Source organism: Rutidosis leptorrhynchoides, chromosome 6 (assembly GCF_046630445.1).
Source record: "Rutidosis leptorrhynchoides isolate AG116_Rl617_1_P2 chromosome 6, CSIRO_AGI_Rlap_v1, whole genome shotgun sequence".
Lineage (NCBI taxonomy): Eukaryota > Viridiplantae > Streptophyta > Magnoliopsida > Asterales > Asteraceae > Rutidosis > Rutidosis leptorrhynchoides.
This window is the reverse complement of record NC_092338.1, coordinates 405,082,099-405,106,047: the sequence shown is the minus strand read 5'-3', so window position 1 is coordinate 405,106,047 and position 23,949 is coordinate 405,082,099. Positions and strand designations below refer to the sequence as shown.

At 36.4% G+C, this 23,949-nt stretch overlaps 1 protein-coding gene across 1 annotated transcript; it reads right to left on the bottom strand.

Moving 5' to 3' along the window:
* Positions 1 to 433: 433 nt before the first annotated feature.
* Positions 434 to 1,567, bottom strand: LOC139855077 (uncharacterized mitochondrial protein AtMg00810-like). The gene has a single exon (XM_071844332.1). The coding sequence runs from the start codon at positions 1,565 to 1,567 to the stop codon at positions 434 to 436; it is 1,134 nt and encodes a 377-aa protein (XP_071700433.1).
* Between the last annotated feature and the right edge of the window lie 22,382 nt (positions 1,568 to 23,949).

Sequence of the window (23,949 nt, the reverse complement as noted above, 5' to 3'; positions counted from 1 at the left end):
AAATATGGGTTTTATGTTCGCCATTTACCCAAACCCTAACCATAATATAAATTTAAGTAAGGAAATAAAGATTAGAGCATACCACCACAATCACAACGTAGCTAAATGCTAGATGAACAAGTTTAATACTTGAGCTTTAACCCGGATCAAGCTCCTTCCTCCTTGATTCAAGCTTTCTCTATCAAGAACACTCTTCTCTCTCTAGAATTTGATTTGGGGTTGAAGATAAGGTTGGTGGTGAAGTTAAGTGTCTTTCACCTACCACCTAACTGGCTATCTAATGCCCTAACTCGCTTTCATGTGAAAAGATGACAATACCCCTCATTTAGCTTTTAATTAAAAAGCAGAAAACTGTGCACAAGGCTAGTGCGCGGCGCGCTCCCTTAGGTGTGCGCGGAGCGCATGAAGGCTTGGTCAGTTTCTGACCTCAGTTTCAATACACAATGCACCCCACACTATATGTACCCTGTTTACACTGCTGTACAATAATTAATCGGGTCTTACACTTGATTGCTGCAGAATTATCAATATGAATTTGAACAGGAATAGTACAACTTTTACCAAAATCCTTGAGAACTTTTAAGATCCAAATAACCTCACAAGAAGCATCTGCAAGGGCTCTATACTCAGCCTCTACAGATGATCTAGAAATACAATCTTGCTTCTTACTTTTCCAAGTAAGAAGAGAACCATTCAGAAACAAACAATAACCTGTCACGAATTTCATAGCCTTAATTCTTTTACCCCAATCAGAATCCACATAACACACAAGATCAGTGTCATTACTTTTTCTAAGACAAATACCTTTTCCAGGTGCAGACTTTAGATACCTTAAAACCCTTAATGCACATTTTAAATGAGAAACCTTAGGTGCATACATATATTGACTTAAGACATGAACAGAATAAGAGATATCAGGTCTGGTCAGAGTAAGGCATATTAATCTCCTAATCAATCTTTGATATTCAGTGATATTCTTTAGAGGTAAATCATTATGATCATCATCATTATTAAACTTGAGATTAGGTTCTATATGTGTATAAATAGGTTTACAGTTCAATAACCCAAACTCAGTTAATAGATCAAGAGTATATTTTCTTTGAGATAAAAAAATATTTTTATTTTCTCTAATAACCTCAATTCCCAGAAAATATTTGAGAACTCCTAAATCCTTTATTTGAAATTTAGACTTTAAGAAGTCTTTGAACTTGTTAATTTCACATGTATTGTTACCAGTTACAACAATATCATCAACATAAACTAAGATAGCAATAAAGACATCATTATCAGACTCAATAAACAAAGAATAGTCATTTAAACTCTGTCTAAAACCATTTAAAGTAGAAGACAATTTTTCATTCCATTTTCTGGGTGCTTGTTTTAACCCATAGAGTGATCTTTTTAATTTACAGACTCTTTTATCATTCTCATTATAATATCCTAATGGTAAAGTCATATAGACACATTCATCAAGATCACCATATAAGAATGCATTATTGATATCAAGTTGAAATAAATCCGAATCATTTTGAACAACAATATTAATCATACATCTTACAGTAGCCATTTTCACAACTGGTGAAAAAGTCTCATCAAAATCTATTCCTTCTCTTTGTTGTAGCCTTTGGCAACTTGCCTGGCTTTGAATCTATCAACTTCACCATTAGATTTATATTTTATTTTATTTACCCATTTACACCCTATAGGTTTTCTACCTTCAGGCAATTCAGTTAAATCCTAAGTATCATTTTAAAACAAAGCTTCCATCTCAGTGTTCATAGTATCAATCCAATGTTTAGACTTACAAGCCTCCCAATAAGTTGTAGGCTCAACCATCTTATTCAGATTAGTAGACAAACAATAAACATCTTTTGATAAGTTTGAATAATTGACAAACATGTTGATATTATACTTCACTTTACTATTAAGAACAAAGTCAGTATATTTCTTTGGCATGGAAGTATTCCTTTGAGAACTTCTAACAGAGGGTTGAAAAGAATAAGTTGGTGCTTCTTGATTTTGTAAAACATTGCCCTCAGGGTTAGTGTTGTCAACACTAAGTGTTGCTGTAGGACTTGGTGACCTGGCATTCACATCTAATTCATCTGAACTAGATGAATCATTTGTGTCATCAACAGGCATTGAGTCACTACTACCTTCACTTTGATGTTCATTATCTTCCCCTTCATCATTAGGACTTTGAGTATTTTGATTGTCTTTATTTATTTCTTCAAAAAAATTGATTGGACTCAAACATTTTTCAAACTGCATACCCTCTTTTTTGATTTTAAAAGGAAAAATGGTTTCAAAAAATTTGACACCTCTTGACACAAAGAAACTTTTACTTTCTAAACTATACAACTTATATCCCTTCTTAACAGAAGAATATCCAAGAAACACACACTTTTCAGACCTTTCAGCAAACTTATCTGAGTTATTTAAAATAGTTGAGAAAGCAAGACAACCAAACACCCTTAAATGGGAAAGATTAGGAACTCTATTATATATAATCTCAAAGGGACATTTTCCATTTAGCAAAGATGTAGGGGTCCTGTTAATCAAATACACAACAGTTAGAATACATTCATCCCAAAACCTAAGAGGAATCCCCCCTTGAAACATAAGAGCTCTTGTAATATTTAGCAAGTGCCTATGTTTCCTTTCAACTAACCCATTTTGTTGAGGAGTGTAGGCACATGATGTTTGGTGAACAATACCATTACTTAAAACAAAGTCATTAACCTTTGAATTTACAAATTCTGTACCATTATCAGACTTGAAGCATTTGATTGTCTTTTTAAATTGATTTTTAAACAAATGAAATAGATTTTCCAGGCACTCAAACACTTCTTCTTTAGATTTAAGTAAGTACACCCATACAGCTCTTGTAAAATCATCAACAATAGTTAAAAAATATTTAAACCCTTTATGACTTAAAACTTTATATGGTCCCCAAACATCAAGATGCACTAACTCTCCTAACTCGGTAGTTTTATGATTACTATTAGCAAAAGATTCTCTAGTCTGTTTAGCCTTATGACATATATCACAAGGTTTATTAAAAACTTATTTGTTTAGGTTTAAACTATGTTTTAGACACATTAAAGCTTGCTCAGGTGGGTGACCCAGCCTGCAATGCCAAAGATCAACAGAATGCTTATCAACTTTGGTTATGTTGGAACTACCAACAATATCTTTTTCATTTCCAGTAAGAAAATATAAACCACCACATTGACTACCAGTCACAAGGGTCTTCTTGGACACCAATGAAAGGACCCGTCCTAATCCATCCGGACGAAGTCCATATCGATTATAAACGATTCACAACAGTTGATTACATCGCGAGGTACTTGACCTCTATATGATACATTTTACAAACATTGCATTCGTTTTTAATAAGACAATCTTTCATTACATCGAAAATTGACGGCATGCATACCATTTCATAGTATATCTACCTATAATTGACTTAATAATAATCTTTATGAACTCAACGACTCGAATGCAACGTCTTTTGAAATATGTCATGAATGACTCCAAGTAATATCTTTAAAATGAGCAAATGCACAGCGGAAGATTTCTTTCATACCTGAGAATAAACATGCTTTAAAGTGTCAACCAAAAGGTTGGTGAGTTCATTAGTTTAACATAAATAATCATTTCATAATTTTAATAGACCACAAGATTTCATATTTCCATTTCCCATAAACATATGTCCCATGCATAGAGACAAAAATAATCATTCATATGGATTGAACACCTGGTAACCGACATTCACAATATGTATATAAGAATATCTCCATCATTCCGGGATCCTCCTTCGGACATGATATAAATTTCAAAGTACTAAAGCATCCGGTACTTTGGATGGGGCTTGTTGGGCCCGATAGATCTACCTTTAGAGTTCGCGTCAATTAGGGTGTCTATTCCCTAATTCTTAGATTACCAGACTTAATAAAAAGGGGCATATTCGATTTCGATCATTCAATCATATAATGTAGTTTCGATTACTTGTGTCTATTTCGTAAAACATTTATAAAAGATTGCGCATGTATTCTCAGCCCAAAAATATATATTGCAAAAGCATTTAAAAAGGGAATAATGAAACTCACCTAATGTATTTTGTAGTAAAAATACATACGACTATATTGAACAACTGAACAATGCAGGGTTGGCCTCGGATTCCCGAACCTATATCATTTGTTTATTTATTAATACACATAATTGTAATCGATCAATATATATAAATTTATTAGTTATATCATTTTAAAATATCTATATATGTTTCATATATTCATTTTGTATATGAAAATATTAATTTTGTTATATTATGTATATAAAATATATATATATATATATCGTTTGTTTGTCAAAATATAATAATTATAATAGTACCATATTATTATTTGTAATAAAAAAAATGATAATAATGATAATGCCTAATGTTACTAGTAAAATATTAAAGTTGATAATTTTGTTAATAATAATATCGATGATAGATTTTTATTATAAATCTAATAATTATAATATTAGTAGTTTTTGATAAAATGAATAATTTGGTAATAATGGTAGTGAAAATAATAATTTTTGATATTAGTACAAAATACATAATAATAATAATTATAACAATCTTATTATTAATGGTAATTTTAATAATAATACTTTTGCTAATAATAATAATAACTCCTAAATGTTTCTAATACTAATATTAATGATAATAATTATACTACTAGTAGTAATAACAGTGATAATAATACTAATAATAAAAATATTAGTATTGATAATACTAATAATTTTAAGTTATAATTATAGTACCTACAATACTAATGATAATAATAGTAACTATAATACTTATAATTATGATGATACTAATAACAATAATATCAATACTAGTAATAACAACAATTAATAATAATAATAACAATAACAATCTATAATAATAATAATAATAATAATAATAATAATAATAATAATAATAATAATAATAATAATAATAATAATAATAATAATAATAATAATAATAATAATAAAAGAAAAGGGAAACTACCTCATAAGAGTTCTAAAAAAATTTGCCCATGCCGAGACTCGAACCCGAGACCTCTTGTTACCCCGACACACTCACAAACCATCCTGTTAGCCTTACTTTCCTGAATTAATACACACCTATTTTATTTATAACTCGAATTATTTTAGTGTTCTTCCTCACCTTCTTCTTCAACTCAGTCACGAACCGATTCAAATCAAAATAACAATCATCATCCAAACGGTTTTTGGACTTTCAAAACAAAAAGTAATCAATCTGTCTCCTTCCTCGAATTTATTGAAAACGAAAAAGAAAGAAAAAAAATAAAAAATAAAACAGTATACCTGCTGTCGCAGGTTTGTTTTAAAAAAAAATTATGATTTCGAGTTTTAGCGTGTTTTAGAGAAATGTTCCTGAACGAAATCCATTTTAAAACTTTTATAGAACCTTTCTCCAACTTCAATTGAAACAAAAACTTAATAACGAACATGAATTTGAGCAAAGAACAGTTGTTGACTTTTTTTGTAAAATAACTTTGACTTAAAAATTCAGATTATATAAGATGAATTGGAAGCTAATATTTTGCAGATAGTTTACTTACATGATTCCTAACGCAACTGCATTATTACTTTTTGAAATTGAATTCAAATTTGAGCTGTTGTAATTCGAGTTCAAGAACAGAGATAAAAATTTATTTTTCTGTATTTTTCTCTATTTAAATCATTAACATTTATAATTGATGAAAAAAATGTGGACGACTGTCTGATATTATTATGATATAGCTGATTGTCTTATAGTGTAACTTGATCAACCTCAATTATCGTGGTGGCAGGAAGACAAAACCAAAAGCAGAGAAAAAAAATAAAAAATAAGAAAAATTAGAACCCGTTAAAAAAACTTTGACAAAGTTGTACAATTGATATAGATGTCTAACTGTTTTTGATTCCTATTGAGGATAGATTCACCATCAGGTTAAAAGCATATAGCTGTATTTGATTTTTTTTAGTTGTATTATTATATTTATCATTAACATTATTAATTAACAAATATAAATATATTAAAAATAATAAAAAAAATACTAATAATAATAGTAATAGAATTAATAATAATTATACTAATTTCACTAGTATTAATAATAATGAAAAAAATGATATTGATAATATTATTAATGATAATAATAAAAATAATGATTTTTAATGATATTAATATCTAATGATAATACAAGTAACATTTAAGATATAATAAGTTACATGTATCAAATTCTATATCTATAATAATATTATTACTAATACTGATTTCAATATTAATATTATTATTGAAAGTAATAATAATTTCAATATAACACTTATACTTCTAAATTGTAATTACACTTAACATATTAATATTACAATATATTAATTATGTAATATTTAATAGTCATATAATATGTATATAATAACATATATTAAATATTTAATATTTATAATTTACAATATATAATATCACTTATGTTTAGGATTCATTTATATATATTGTTTATGTATTTTATTTTTACATTATTAATTCCCATTGATTAAGGTGTATTTCTATCAATTCAAAATAATATATATATGCATACATATATATTTATTTACAACCCAATGTTCGTGAATCGTCGGGCATAGTCAAGGTCAATGTATACATGAATATAGATTTCAAAACTTTCGAGACTCAATAATACATACTTTGCTTATCGTGTCGAAATCATTAAAGATTAAGTTTAAATTTGGTCGGAAATTCCCGGGTCATCACAACCAAGTCCTGGATATAACAAGCAACATCATCAAAACCAACAAACAAGTTGTTATCCCTAACCAAACAATGAACAGATAAAAGACTCACACAATAATCTGGAACAACTAAAACATCTTTTAAAATAATGTCATTTGAAATTTTAAGATTACCAATTTTACTAACTTTAGCCTTGGTCCCATTTGGATGTGAAACAGTTAAATTCAAGTCACTCACATCAGTGTGTGATACAAAATTATTAATAGAATTTGTCATGTGTTGGTTAGCTCCAGAATCAATGATCCACCCATAATGAATACTCTCAATATTATCACTAATCATATTGTTTTTATAAAAAAATATCAAATTGAGAGTTGAAAAACACATTATAATTCTCAAAATTACCTGCCATATTAGAAACAACAAGTTTAACTCCACCCTTATCATCCAAAAGACTCAATAATCTCATTATCTGTTCATTACTTAAAGAAATAGAAGTAGAAGAGCTACTCCCTGGGGTGTCATTATTAGCTTTACTTGCATTACCCTTAAAATTATTATTAGATCCAAAACCCTTTTTTCTGAGATTGTTAGGGTAACCTACTACTTCAAAACATTTATCAACAGTAGATTAGTCATACCACATTTGGTACATTTAAGATTTCCAGACTTAGTAGGATACCCTATAACTTCAAAGCACTTGTCAATGGTATGATTTATTCTACCACACTTGGTACATTTTAATTCTTTGAATTGTTGATTAGCATTGGGATTAAATATGTTAGTGTAGAAAGCAAATGACTCAGTATTCTTTTTACCACTTATATTAAACTTTCTATGTAATTCTTCTCTAGAAATAATTGAGAAATTAGTGTTCACTGAGGGCAGTGGATCTCTGGTAAGAATATTACTTCTGATTGGTTGGTAAATATCATCTAACCCCATTAAAAATTGCAGGAGTTTTATTAAACTGATATGATCTTTAAAAGCTTTAGATGAAATAAGGTCATAACTAGGAAGTTGTACCATAGTATCATATTGTTTCCATAAAGAATTTAAATTGTGATAGTAATCTGAAACAGAACTACCATCTTGTGTGATTGAATTCAATTTTTGATATAAATTGAAAATAACATACCCATCAATTTTATCATAGGTTTCTTTTAGCTCTTTCCAAACATTAGAAACAATTTTAAAATAAATTTGACCATTGTAAAGTTCATCAGTCATAGAACCCAAAATCCATGATAAAATGTGACGCCCCGTACAAAACCATCGTGTACGATTCGTCAACAACAGGATCTTTACACGGTCAAACACTACATGCTGTTTGAAAACCAGTTTTGCATTCATAAAAAGATAGTGTTTACAAAAGATAACGTGCTTACTAGAAGCGTTAACATAAGTATGTGACCCAAAGGTCATTACAAAGCCATTATTTGAAAATAACATAAGTTACGAATGCAAGATAAAAGTTTCATGATTGAGACATCTCTAAGTAATGCAGCGGAAATCTAACATAGCAGGTCCATAACAGCAAGTCTATAACACCAAGATAGCAAGTCTAACAGCGGAAGCAACTTCGTCTAAGCACCTGAGAAATACACGCTTAAAAAGTCAACACGAATGTTGGTGAGCTATAGTTTGTTTGTAATCAGTAACGTAATGTAGACCACGAGATTTCAGTGCTTCAAATAGCATTTCAAAACAATATGATAAAGTATATGCTTAACCGTGGGTACCCGGTAACTAACTTAACGTAATAATAATACCCCCTAAAAATACACTTGGCGAGTGCGTATGTCCTCGAAGTATCAAACACCAGTTAAATGCTAGCGCGACTAGCCCGAGTGGGGATGTCAAACCCTATGGATCCATATCTAATATTCGCATTCACCGGTTCAAAACCAATGATTAAATGTTACCGTGCTAAGGGGAATCTTTATGCCGTTATATAACCCACACATATGTTGTAACGATCCGACTTTTTCGACTTGCTTTTGTGCCTTGTATTTTAGCGAAACTGCGTATCTGTGCGTACTGTGTTACTTTATACTCTGGAAACTTGATATACGTGGTTTACTTCCAATTATACGTTAAAACGTGCCTTAGAGTACGTAGGATACTTAACTTGTTCACCGGATGCTTTTATAACCGTTAGTGTTATTTAACGTTTCGAATAAACCGCAAACTGCGCGCACGTTTAACTTTTGTCGTAACCGGAATATTTGGGCAGCGAAATATTAATTACTATTTTATAATAATAATTACTTGGGCCTTTGGATGCTTAATTTTATTTATTTGCAAGAGCCCAATAATTAGTCTTGTTGGACTTTCCACCCTGTTGGGCTCAAGCCCACCATACTCTAGCTAGTGACCCAATTAATTAGCCCAAGTATTATTACTAGTGACCCATAATAATAATAAATAAATAAATAAATAATGAGTCATACTAGCATAATGGATAAGGATTATCAACTTTGTCACATGGGATTCTAGCATAAGTACATGCTTTAGACAACCATTATCCATAAAGCAACATTTTGTCCCCTCCCCACCCCCATGAAAATCACTAACTAATGGCCCTTCCAAGTTACCAATCCTTGTCAAATTTTGCTTATAAATACTAGCCATTTACCTCTCACTTGCTCATTTGATTTTCACACACACTTGTTCTTTCTTTCTTTCCTTTCTAGTATCACTTGTAAGTTTTCTTTTTCTTCCTCTTTTCCTTATCATTTTCGTGTACCATCATCATCATTATATGAAGATCAAGTTCCATTTAGCTTTGATCTTGGTTACATCTTGTTGATTCAAGCATGAATCCTTCAAGAACATTGAAGATTCAAGCTTTCTAGCTTTGAATCTTCACCAACTTTGTAGATTCATCTTTCTTTTACTTTAATCTTGTTATTTTGTGATAAAGATTCAAACTTTTGTTTGTAATCTTCATGCATCTACAAGATCCAAGCTTTATGCTTCAAGATCTTCAAGAACAATTAAGATGCAAGCTTTCTAGCTTGAATCTTCATATCTTTTTGTTAGATCTAAGTTCTTTTTGCTTTGATCATGTTGTTTTATAAAAAAGATTCAAACTTTTGTTTGTAATCTTCATGTATCTTCAAGATCCAAGCTTTATGCTCCAAGATCTTCAAGAACACTTAAAGGTTCAAGCTTTCTAGCTTTGCAACCTTGTAACTTGTGTGAAATGGATCGAAGCTCTTTAGCTTAGGGTTCCATCACCTCTTTTGACTTGGATTGTACTTATACTTGTTGAATTGATGTAAAGTTTGTAACTTTGTTGTAAATAGGACTTGTAATTGTGTTAAGACTAAGGATATGATGTAACTTTGGTTCATCATCCATCTAAGACTCTTAAATGAGTTGTGTTACCACTTGGTCTTAATATATTGTGTATTGATGGTAGAATCTGGGTCAAAAGTGATGCTAAACCATCAACGAGTTGTACACTTGAAGCAACAAGCATCAAGGATGAGAACCGTGATGAGCATCAAGCACCAAGAACCCCACCGGAGCACTTGTCCACTGATTTTCGTATTATATTAAACCACCTGGGCTACTGGAAAGTTTATTTTCAGATAGTTCGATTCGAGTAGATGATTTTCCATTTAGGCCTCGTCTTAATCCGAGTTACGGTTTAGGATTTATGGCCCTCCGAGAGTCACTACACCCTATTAACGTTGTGCTGAAATTTCTGACCTACTCGCACTTAAACCGTCACCACGGTCAAACGAAGACGAGTTAGGTTCTGAAAATTGGTCAGCTGTTATGGGACTCATAAATGGAGCCATAGCCACTGACTATGCATCTTTTCGATTTACGTAGAGGTCGTAGCAGCTGACCGAAGTCAGCCTATTGTTTCGATCTCTATTCTCGTCGAACTTACTTAGTTTTTATGATGATGAATGATGATGATGATGACACTTAAACTTATTTTATGCACTATTAGAACTTATAAGGACAACCTACTGACCTAGTAACCTTTTATTTAGGTTGACGACCTTTTGGACCGACTTACTACTTGCGTACTTTCATTATCGACTTTACCGCTTTTATCACTGTGAGTTATAGCATTCCTTTTTACTTTAACTGTTTTGGGACTGAGAATACATGCGCTTTTTAGGTTTTACATACTAGGCATGAGTACTTAAACTTTATATGTGTGTGGGTTATACAACGGCATAAACATTCCCCTTAGCACGGTAACGTTTAGTCATTGGTTTTTGAACCGGTGAACGCGAATCTTAGATATGGATCCATAGGGTTTGACATCCCCACTCGGGCTAGTCGTGCTAGCATTTAATGGGTGTTTAATACTTCGTGAACATATGCACTCGCCAAGTGTACTTTCAGGGGGTTATAAACGTTAAGTCTAGTTACCGGGTGCCCACTGTTATACATATACTTTTCATACTATTTTGATACGCTGTTTGCAGCACTAAAATCTCGTGGCCTATCTTACGTTACTATTACAACTTAAACTATAGCTCACCAACATTCGTGTTGACTTTTAAGCGTGTATTTCTCAGGTACCTAGAGGTTTCTTGCTTCCGCTGTTAGACTTGATGTCATCCTGTTAGATTTGCTGTCTTGCTGTTAAGGACCTGCTGTTTTAGTTATCCGATGCATTACTAAGAGATGTCTCATTCATGGAACTTTTCTGTTGCATTCATAGTTTATGTTAATTTCAAACAATGGCTTTGTAACGACCTTAGGGTCAAATAATTATGTTTATGCTCCTATTCGTAGGATGCGCACTATCTTTGTAAAACGTTATCTTTTTATGAATGCAAACTGGTTTTCAAACAGCATGTAGTATTCAACCATGTAAAGATCCTGTTGTTGACGAATTGTACACGATGGTTTTGTACGGGGCATGACATTTGGTATCAGAGCATTGGTTGTAGGGAATTAGGTTGCATTAGTGAGTCTAGACCGAACCTAAGTAGGATTCACTAATAGGACTAATCTACAACTTGCTAGTTTACTTGTTTCTGCGAGACTTACTGCATGCTACTGCTTACTTTTACTGCTATGTGATCTTACTGCATACTATTGCTTATCTTCACTGCCATGCGAACTTGTTGTATGCTTATTTCCGCTATTGCACGATTACTATCTGCTTTCACATATTATTTCTCTTTAGCACTGTTATTATTACTGCCATGCTAGGTTGCTGTAGTGCCTAATGCGTGCTTGCTTTATGACTTACTGACATGGAAAAGTTATTTTTTCCTGTTCAGATGTCGGATATTCCATCTGTCATCATTTTGGGCAGCGATTCAGACTCGTCAGCCACCTCATCTACTGCTGCTACCGATACACAGGTCCCATTAACCAGTGACCCTGGCGCTTCATCCTCCGGAATTAGCAGCCATACGCCTGCCCCAGTGGTTACCTCAGGCAGAGCCCAGGACCCCCCGGAGATTCCAGCTCTACTTGCCCCAAGACCCTCGGAGCCACAGCCCCGCTCCGTTGGTGTTGTGATTCCTGGGGAATACGGGGATGTCTCGTTCCGTACTGAGCATAACCATTGGTGCCGACGCCTTCATGATGGACGTGTCATACCGATCCCACCTTTCAGATACCGGATCATGACTACCGGTCGCCGATCGCCACCACCTCCAGCTGTTTTCGACAATTCATCATCCGATGACTCATCCACAGACGACTCTAGTGACGATGACTCCGACGAGGAGGACCCTGATGATGCACCTATACAGCCACCCTCCACCCCGCCGAAGAAGCGGTACCGTTTCGATGGCACCATTATTCCGGGGATCAACGGAGGTCGAGCGTTCACTAACGCACATGGTCAGCATCATAGGGTTACCGCCCGTAAGCGGGTTGTGCCTTACCCTGCTGATCCTTTCGTGCGTAAGCCTTACCGCTTTGCAGCCTCTACTTCTGGAGCCGGATCATCTGCACCACCTGCACCAGCAGCACCGCCTGCTCTGCCAGCCCCTCCCTCTGTCGAGGAACTGGCGAGGGAAGTGGAGATCCTCCGTGCTCGGGTAACTGAGCTCGAGGATCAGATGTCCCATGTAATGGACATCCTTTACCCACCGTCACCATAGGGCTTTGTAGTAGATTTCATTATGTAATCTCGTATGTAGTTCATGTTTTACTTATGTATTGTACGAACCTAAGCGAATGTATGCCACTCTTTATTAATGAATGGAACTTTGTATTATTTAATTCTTGCACAATGTTCTATTTACATTACTATATGTTGGTTTTGCGGTATTTGTGCCTGGTTGCGTTACTTAATTGGCATGCGTTGTGTTGTTCCCCTGTTTACCATATACTATATTATTATATATTAAATGCTGGATTTTGACTTAAGTCAAAATTTCTATTTAGAAGAGCGATGGCAAACGGACGAGCAGCACCCACAGCAGCCCAAATTGAGGAAATGATTGCGGAACGAGTAGCCGCAACCATGTCGAATGCTATTCCCCCAGCCCCACCGGTTAACCAGAACGTCCAGAACAGTTGCACTTACAAAGAGTTCCAAAGCTGCAAGCCCCACAACTTTAGCGGCACTGAGGGGCCAGTTGGTCTGACTTGGTGGTTTGAGAAATTAGAAGCTGTGTTCCGCGTCAGCAACTGCTCAGAGGTGAACAAAACCAAGTATGACTCATGTACGCTGTCAGACGGTGCCCTAACCTGGTGGAACACACTGGCTCAAGCTAAGGGTATTGATGAGGCTTATGCCATTCCGTAGGAAGAATTCAAGGGGGCCATGATCGAAAAGTACTGCCCCAGGACAGAGATACAGAAGATGGAGGCTGAGTTCTGGGAGTTAAAGGTTGTGGGCAACGATCTTGATGGTTACAACCGTAGGTATCTGGAATTAGCGCTGATGTGTCCCACGATGGTCACCTCGGAATTTAAAAGAATGGAACGCTACTTGTGGGGACTTCCCAAGTCCATTCAAGGAAATGTCACCTCTTCTAATCTACCCAACGTCCCGACAGCTATGCGCATGGCGCATACCCTTATGAACCAAATTATCAGCAAAGAACCGGAGAAGGGTAAATCCGAATCGGGAGCCAGTGGTGAGAAGCGTAAGTAGGACTACAACAACAAGGGGAGAACCTATGATCAAACCCCCACTAAGAGGCCTAACGATGGAAGGAACCCCAACCCGAATACTAGCTCGAACCCCAACTACAAGGGTACTCTACCGCAGTGCAAAAGGTGCTACAAGCACCATACCGGGTACTGTAATGCGGTCTGTGAAAAATGCAACAAAATCGGGCACGTTGGCAAGAACTGCAAGATTCCCATTCCAGCTATGAGGACAAACCAAAATGGGCCAAGGAAATGCTATGAGTGTGGACAGCAGGGCCACTTTAGGAATGATTGCCCCAATAAAAAAAGGACGGCGGACCGCCGCGTGGTAGAGCTTTCAACATTAATGTAAGGGATGCACGTGAGAACCCCGACTTGATTACAGGTATATTCACTATCAACAATCTATTAGCCTCTGTCCTATTTGATACTGGTGCCGATAGAAGCTATGTCTGTAGAAACTTTTGCTCTAAGATAGATTGGTCATTAGTGCCTTTAGAGGAGAATATGCTAGTTGAGGTAGCCAATGGGAAACTTGAGAAGGTTGACCAAATTGGCCGAGGAGCTATTATTAACATAGCTGGCGTGGATTTCGAAATTGACTTGATACCCATCAAATTGGGAAGCTTTGACGTGATTGTCGGCATGGACTGGTTGACTAAAGTAAGGGACGATATTATCTGTGGAGATAAAACTCTTCGTATACCACAAGGAGACGGTAAGCCATTGACTATTTATAGAGAGAGATGTAGTTCGAAGCTGAACCTCATTAGTTGTATGAAAGCACAGAAGATCATGAAGAAAGGACGTCTTGCTGTTTTAGCACACGTGAAGGCTTTAGAAACAGAAGAGAAGAGCGTGAATGATGTGAGAATCGTGAATGAATTCCCCGACGTCTTTCCGGAAGAACTGCCTGGATTACCGCCACCAAGAGCAGTGGAGTTCCAAATCGATCTAGTGCCGGGAGCTGCGCCCGTAGCTCGCGCACTTTATCGACTAGCACCTTCTGAACTGCAAGAGTTGTAGAGTCAACTGCAGGAATTACTCGACCGAGGGTTTATCTAACCGAGCTCGTCACCTTGGGGCGTGCCCGTTTTATTCGTGAAGAAGAAGGACGGATCCTTCCGCATGTGTATCGACTACCGCGAACTCAACAAATTGACGATCAAGAATCGATATCCTCTTCCACGAATTGACGATCTTTTTGATCAGCTACAAGGATCGAGCGTATACTCTAAGATCGATTTACGATCTAGTTACCACCAGTTGAGGGTGAAAGAGAGTGATGTGATGAACACTGCGTTTAGAACCTGCTATGGTCATTACGAGTTTCTCGTAATGCCGTTCGGATTAACCAACGCACCAGCCGTGTTCATGGACCTCATGAATCGTGTCTGCAAGCCTTATCTGGATAAATTCATTATTGTCTTCATAGATGATATCCTCATCTACTCCAAGAGCGAAAAAGAACATGAGCAACATCTTCGGTTAGTGCTTGAACTCTTGAGACGAGAGCAGCTTTATGTCAAATTCTCCAAGTGTGAATTTTGGCTGAAGGAAGTCCAATTTCTGGGTCATATTGTGAGTGATCAAGGTATCAAAGTTGACCCCGCCAAGATTGAAGCTATCAGCAAGTGGGAGACACCCACTACTCCGACTCACATCCGCCAATTTCTAGGTCTTGCCGGTTACTACAGAAGGTTTATTGAAGGTTTTTCGTTGATTTCGCGTCCTTTGACCGCACTGACTCACAAAGGAAAGAAGTTCGTTTGGGAAACCGAACAAGAAGCAGCATTTCAAACCCTGAAGCAGAAGTTAACCACCGCACCTATCTTATCTCTTCCCGAAGGCAGTGACGACTTCGTTGTGTACTGCGATGCTTCGAAGAATGGTTTTGGTTGTGTATTGATGCAAAGAACGAAGGTCATTGCTTATGCATCTCGTCAGCTGAAGATTCATGAGCGAAACTACACTACTCACGATCTCGAACTTTGAGCCGTTATCTTCGCATTGAAGCTGTGGAGACACTATCTCTATGGAACAAAGAGTACCATATTCACCGATCACAAAAGCCTCCGGCACATCTTTGATCAGAAGCAGCTGAACATGAGACAACGACGATGGATTGAGATGCTGAACGACTATAATTGTGAACTTCGTTACCATCCTGGTAAGGCCAATGTTGTAGCCGACGCTCTAAGTCGAAAGGAGAGAACGGTACCTCTTCGTGTTCGGGCACTGAACATCACCATTCATTCGAACCTCCACAGTCAGATCCGGGTAGCCCAAGAAGAGGCTCTCAAGGAGGAGAACATATCTCGCGAATACCTAAACATCCTCATCTCTAAATTCGAGGTTAAGGAGTCTGGACTCCAATGTTATGCTGGAAGAATTTGGGTACCTCATTATGGAGATTTACGAAGCCTTTTACTTGATGAAGCCCACAAGTCAAGATATTCGATTCATCCAGGAGCCGAAAAAATGTACCACGATCTCAAGGAACAGTATTGGTGGCCAAATCTTAAGAAGGATGTTGCAACTTATGTTGGGAGGTGTTTGACTTGCTCGAAGGTTAAGGCGGAGCATCAGAGGCCATCTGGATTACTCCAATAACCAGAAATCCCACAATAGAAATGGGAAGCAATTATGATGGATTTCATCATGAAGCTACCAAAAACGGTAGGCGGATATGATACAATCTGGGTTATCGTTGACCGTCTTACCAAATCTGCTCATTTTCTAACGATGAAAGAAACAGATACAATGGAGAGACTTGCTCAACTGTACATCAAAGAGGTTGTATCTCGTCATGGCGTGCCACTATCAATTATCTCAGATCACGATCCCCGTTTTGCTTCCAGATTCTGGCGTTCCTTGCAAGAAGCCTTGGGAACTCGTCTCGACATGAGCACCGCTTATCACCCACAGACCGACGGTCAGAGTGAAGGAACGATTCAGACATTGGAGGACATGTTGCGTGCCTGTGTTATTGACTTTGGAAAGTCTTGGGAAAGGCATCTGCCGCTAGCCGAATTCTCTTACAACAACAGTTATCATTCGAGTATTAAATCCGCGCCTTTTGAAGCGTTGTATGGTCGCAAGTGCCGTTCTCCTATTTGTTGGGCCGAGTTAGGCGAAGTGTAAATCACCGGACCTGAGATAGTCCATGAAATGATGGAGAAGATTTCTCAGATTCAAGCGAGACTTAAGACGGCCCGCGATCGCCAAAAGAGTTATGCTGATCTTAAACGTAAAGGCTTCGAATTCAACGTGGGTGACCGAGTGATGTTGAAGGTCGCACCCTGGAAGGGTGTAATTTGTTTTGGAAAGCGCGAAAAGTTAAACCCGCGATATATTGGTCCTTTTGAAATTTTGGAACGTGTTGGACCCGTTGCTTATCGGCTGGATCTTCCGACTCAGTTGAGTGATGTTCATCCTACCTTCCATGTATCAAATTTGAAGAAGTGCCTTGCTCCACCGGAACTTATCATACCATTGGAAGAACTTACGATTGATGACAAACTTCACTTCGTGGAAGAACCTGTCGAAATTATGGACCGTGAGGTCAAAACCTTGAAACGCAATAAGATTCCAATTGTCTGAGTTCGATGGAATGCCAAGCGTGGACCTGAGTTTACCTGGGAGCGAGAGGATCAAATGAAGCAGAAGTATCCTCACCTTTTCCCATCTCCTCCATCACCTTCAGCTTAAATTTCGGGACGAAATTTCCAATAACAGGTGGGTAATGTAACGACCCGACTTTTTCAACTTGCTTTTGTGCCTTGTATTTTAGCGAAACTGCGTATCTGTGCGTACTGTGTTACTTTATACTCTGGAAACTTGATATGCGTGGTTTACTTCCAATTATATGTTAAAACGTGCCTTAGAGTACGTAGGATACTTAACTTGTTCACCGGATACTTTTATAACCTTTAGTGTTATTTAACGTTTCGAATAAATCGCGAACTGCGCGCACGTTTAACTTTTGTCGTAACCGGAATATTTGGGCAGCGAAATATTAATTACTATTTTTTAATAATAATTACTTGGGCCTTTGGATGCTTAATTTTATTTATTTGCAAGAGCCCAATAATTAGTCTTGTTGGACTTTCTACCTTGTTGGGCTCAAGCCCACCATACTCTAGCTAGTGACCCAATTAATTAGCCCAAGTATTATTACTAGTGACCCATAATAATAAATAAATAAATAAATAAATAATGAGTCATACTAGCATAATGGATAAGGATTATCAACTTTGTCACATGGGATTCTAGCATAAGTACATGCTTTAGACAACCATTATCCATAAAGCAACATTTTGTCCCCTCCCCTCCCCCATGAAAATCAAGGCCTAATGGCCCTTCCAAGTCACCAATCCTTGTCAAATTTTACTTATAAATACTAGCCATTTACCTCTCACTTGCTCATTTGATTTTCACACACACTTGTTCTTTCTTTCTTTCCTTTCTAGTATCACTTGTAAGTTTTCTTTTTCTTCCTCTTTTCCTTATCATTTTCGTGTACCATCATCATCATTATATGAAGATCAAGTTCCATTTAGCTTTGATCTTGGTTACATCTTGTTGATTCAAGCATGAATCCTTCAAGAACATTGAAGATTCAAGCTTTCTAGCTTTGAATCTTCACCAACTTTGTAGATTCATCTTTCTTTTACTTTAATCTTGTTATTTTGTGATAAAGATTCAAACTTTTGTTTGTAATCTTCATGCATCTTCAAGATCCAAGCTTTATGCTTCAAGATCTTCAAGAACAATTAAGATACAAGCTTTCTAGCTTGAATCTTCATATCTTTTTGTTAGATCTAAGTTCTTTTTGCTTTGATCATGTTTTTTTGTGAAAAAGATTCAAACTTTTGTTTGTAATCTTCATGTATCTTCAAGATCCAAGCTTTATGCTCCAAGATCTTCAAGAACACTTAAAGGTTCAAGCTTTCTAGCTTTGCAACCTTGTAACTTGTGTGAAATGGAACCAAGCTCTCTAGCTTAGGGTTCCATAACCTCTTTTGACTTGGATTGTGCTTATACTTGTTGAATTGATGTAAAGTTTGTAACTTTGTTGTAAATAGGACTTGTAATTGTGTTAAGACTAAGGATATGATGTAACTTTGGTTCATCATCCATCTAAGACTCTTAAATGAGTTGTGTTACCACTTGGTCTTAATATATTGTGTGTTGATGGTAGAATCTTGGTCAAAAGTGATGCTAAACTATTAACGAGCTGTACACTTGAAGCTACAAGCATCAAGGATGAGAACCGTGATGAGCATCAAGCACCAAGAACCCCCCCGGAGCACTTGTCCACTGATTTTCATATCTGATCAGACTACCTGGGCTACTGGAAAGTTGATTTTCAGATATTTTGGTTCGAGTAGATGATTTTCCGTTTAGGCCTCGTCTTAATTCGAGTTACGGTTTAGGATTTATGGCCCTCCGAGAGTCACTACACCCTATTAACGTTGTGCTAAAATTTCTGACCTACTCGCACTTAAACCGTCGCCACGGTCAAACGAAGACGAGTTAGGTTCTAAAAATTGGTCATCTGTTAGGGGACTCATATACGGAGCCATATCCACTGACTATGCATCTTTTCAATTTACGTAGAGGTCGTAGCATCTGACCGAATTCAGCCTATTGTTTCGATCTCTATTCTCGTCGAACTTACTTAGTTTTTATGATGATGAATGATGATGATGATGACACTTAAACTTATTTTATGCACTATTAGAACTTATAAGGACAACCTACTGACCTAGTAACCTTTGATTTAGGTTGACGACCTTTCGGACCAACTTACTACTTGCGTACTTTCATTACCGACTTTACCGCTTTTATCACTGTGAGTTATAGCATCCCTTTTTACTTTAACTATTTTGGGACTGAGAATACATGCGCTTTTTACGTTTTACATATTAGGCACGAGTACTTAAACTTTATATGTGTGTGGGTTATACAACGGCATAAACATTCCCCTTAGCACGGTAACGTTTAGTCATTGGTTTTTTAACCGGTGAACGCGAATCTTAGATATGGATCCATAGGGTTTGACATCCCCACTTGGGCTAGTCGCGCTAGAATTTAACGGGTGTTTAATACTTCGTGAACATACGCACTCGCCAAGTGTAATTTCAGGGGGTTATAAACGTTAACTCTAGTTACCGGGTGCCCACGATTATACATATACTTTTCATACTATTTTGATACGCTGTTTGCAGCACTGAAATCTCGTGGCCTATCTTACGTTACTATTACAACTTAAACTATAGCTCACCAACATTCGTGTTGACTTTTAAGCGTGTATTTCTCAGGTGCCTAGAGGTTTCTTGCTTCCACTGTTAGACTTGATATCATGCTGTTAGATTTGCTGTCTTGCTGTTAAGGACCTGCTGTTTTAGTTATTCGCTGCATTACTAAGAGATGTCTCATTCATGGAACTTTTCTGTTGCATTCATAGTTTATGTTAATTTCAAACAATGGCTTTGTAACGACCTTAGGGTCAAATAATTATGTTTATGCTCCTATTTGTAGGATGCACACTATCTTTGTAAAACGCTTTCTTTTTATGAATGCAAACTGGTTTTCAAACAGCATGTAGTATTCAGCCGTGTAAAGATCCTGTTGTTGACGAATCGTACATAATGGTTTTGTACGGGGCGTCACATATATAAAGTTTAAGTACTCGTGTCAAGTAAGTAAAACATAAAAAGCGCATGTATTCTCAGTCTAAAAAATAGTATAAGTAAAAAGGGAAGCTATAACTCACAGTGAATAAGCAGTAAAAGTCGATACGAAACGTATGCAGGTAGTAAGTCGGTCCGAAAGGTCGTCAACCTAAATCAAAGGTCACTAGGTCAGTTTGTTGTCCCAAAAGGTTAAAAGTGAATAAATTAAGTTTAAGTGTCATCATCGACATCATCATTATCATCATCATTCATCAACACTAAGGTAAGTTTAACAAGAATAGAGATAAAAACAAAAGGCTGAATTCGGACAGCTGTTACGACCTCTATACAAATCGAAAAGACGCGTAGTCAGAGGCTATGGCTCCGTGTGTGATTCCTCTAACCGCTGACCAATTTTCAGAACCTAACTAGTCTTCGTTTGACCATGGCGACGGTTTAAGTGCGAGTAGGTCAGAAATTTCAGCACAACATTACAAAGGCGTAGTGACTTTCGGAAGGCTATAAATGCTAAACCATATATCGGATTAAGTCGAGGCCTAAACGGAAAGTCATATAATCGAAACGAAATATCTGTAAATCAATTTTTCAGAAGCCTAGGAGTCTGATCAGACCCCGAAAAACAGCAAACAAGTGCTCCGGTGAGGTTCTTGGTGCTTGATGCTCATCACGGTTCTCATCCTTGATGCTTGTAAGCTTCAAGTGTACAACTCTTTGATGTTTTAGCATCACTTTGACCAAGGTTCAACCATCAACACACAATTAAAAGTAAAATCTATCATTCTACAAGTTTTGAACATCAAGATTGCCTCTTTATTGCATGAATCCAATAGAGCTTCAACCTTTGTCCATTTTACACAAGTTCATGCATCTATATCATATGTGATGATGAAGACTTGATCTTTATCATCACAACAAACACAAAAAGATTTCAAGTAAGTGAGATCTACAATAATAACTTAGATCTCAAGTATTAAGAAAACCCTAAGCTAGAAAGCTTGGATCTTTACAAGATTAATGAGACCATAAGCTAGAAAGCTAAGATCTTTAACAATATAATGAAAGTAATGAGTCCATAAGCTAAAAAGCTAATATCTTTAACATAATAATGAAAACCCTAAGCTAAAAAGCTTGGATCTTTAGTGTTCTTGAAGATCTTGAAGCATAAAGCTTGGATCTTTAAGATACATGAAGATTACAAACACAAGTTTGAATCTTTATAACAAAATAACAAGATTAAAGCTAAAAAGATTTAGATCTACAAAATAAGTGAAGATTCAAAGCTAGAAAGCTTGAATCTTCCATGATCTTAAATGATTCAAACCCAAGTTTGAATCTACAAGATGTAATCAAGATCAAAAGCTAAAAGCTAGATCCATAAAATGATGTTGATGATGTCGTGTGGATGAAGGGGAGAAGAAGAAGAAATAAATCAAGAACTTACACTTTTTAGAGTGAGAAAGACTAGAGAGAGAATTAGAGAGTAAGTGTGTGTAAATTGCAAATGAGATCAAGTGTAAAATGGGTGAAATAAGGCTTGTATTTATAGGATGATAGGGAGGTGGCAAGGTGATGGTGGTCGTGGGTTTCCAAGGGGACAAGGGGGACACCTTTTTCACTTTTTGGTTGGTGGTTGTCTAAAGTTGGTGCTTATGTTGGGATCCCATGCAACAATTGTGATTATGGTTAACAAAAATGCTAGTATGTTCCCTCTAATAAATGGGCATTTGTCTTACATATTATTGGGTCACTAGTTATTAATAATTGGGCTAATTAAATAGTCCATTAGCTAGAGTAGGGTGGGCTAAAGTCCAACAAGGTAGAAAGTCCAACAAGACTAACTAGTGTGCTCTAGTAAATTACTAAGCGTAATTAAGCATCCAAAAACCCAAGTAATTGTTATTATAAAATAACAGTTAGTGTTTCGTAGTCATAATATTCCGATTATAACCAAAGTTAAACGTGTACCGAAATACATAGCTCGTTTCAAACGTCAAGTGACACCAACGGTCGTAAAACCTTTCGGGGATCAAGTTAAGTGATTACACACTTAATAGCTTGTTGTAAGATATTAACCAAAGTAATTAATCATTAAATAAGATCCCAGAGCATAAACTAGCTCAGTACGCACATATACGCAGTTTCGTGAAGGCACAAAGCACAAAAGCAAGTTGGAAAAAGTTGGGTTGTTACATTACCCACCTGTTAAAGAAAATTTCGTCCCGAAATTTTGAGGAGTGACCAACAATGGTACCGTTTTTGAATAAGAAGGAGCGTATCAAAGTTCCGTGAGACTCGTGGGCTCAGAAGTGAGTTATTTACCTTGAAAGGTACTTGGGCGTAAGAATAGGTATGTGCCGTTAATTAAGTCTCTTGTCCTAAGAGATCAATAAACTGATTTCGTTTCTGGTTAACATGAGTATGTCATCTGAATATACACCCACAAAAGGAAAGATGATGTTTTTAGCCTTACAAGCATCTTCCATAAGCTGGGTGCATGAAATGCATCATGAATGTTACCAAACTTATGACGTCCCGTACTAAATCAACATGTACGGACCATCAACAACAGGATCATTACAAGGTCAAACACTATATGCGTTTTCAAAACAAGTTTGCATTCATGATAAAAGGTGACGTCATAACTAACGTCGATTGTTTTACAACCAAAAGTATGCTTCTATGAATATAAGCAAAGTTAATAGTACGTGACCCTTATGTCGTTACAAATCATCGTTTCAAAAGTAATAAAGTTTGAATGCAAATAGACGTTTCATGCGGTGACAACTCTAGTAAGCGCAGCGGAGTCTACAAGGCATGACTAGTATAACAGCAGAAGCAAGCAACCTTAAGCACCTGAGAAAAACATGCTTAAAAACGTCAACACAAAGGTTGGTGAGCTATAGTTTAAGTATGACAGTAATGTAAGGTAGGCCACGAGATTTCAGTGCTACAAAGAGCGTTTCAAAACAGTATGTAAAGTATATGTTTAACCGTGGGCACTTGGTAACTAACTTGACGTTTATAACCCCCTGAAAGTACACTTGGCGAGTGCGTATGTTTACGAAGTATTAAACACCCTTTAAATGCTAGCGCGACTAGCTGGAGTGGGGATGTCAAACCCTATGGATCCATATCTAAGATTCGCGTTCACCGGTTCAAAAACCAATGACTAAACGTTACCGTGCTAAAGGGAATGTTTATGCCGTTGTATAACCCACACATATATAAAGTTTAAGTACTCGTGCCTAGTATGTAAAACGTAAAATACGCATGTATTCTCAGTTCCCAAAATAGTTAAAGTAAAAAGGGATGCTATAACTCACAGTAGTTAAGTAGTAAAAGTCAGTACGCGGTAAACTAAGCAAAGTGGTTGGTCCG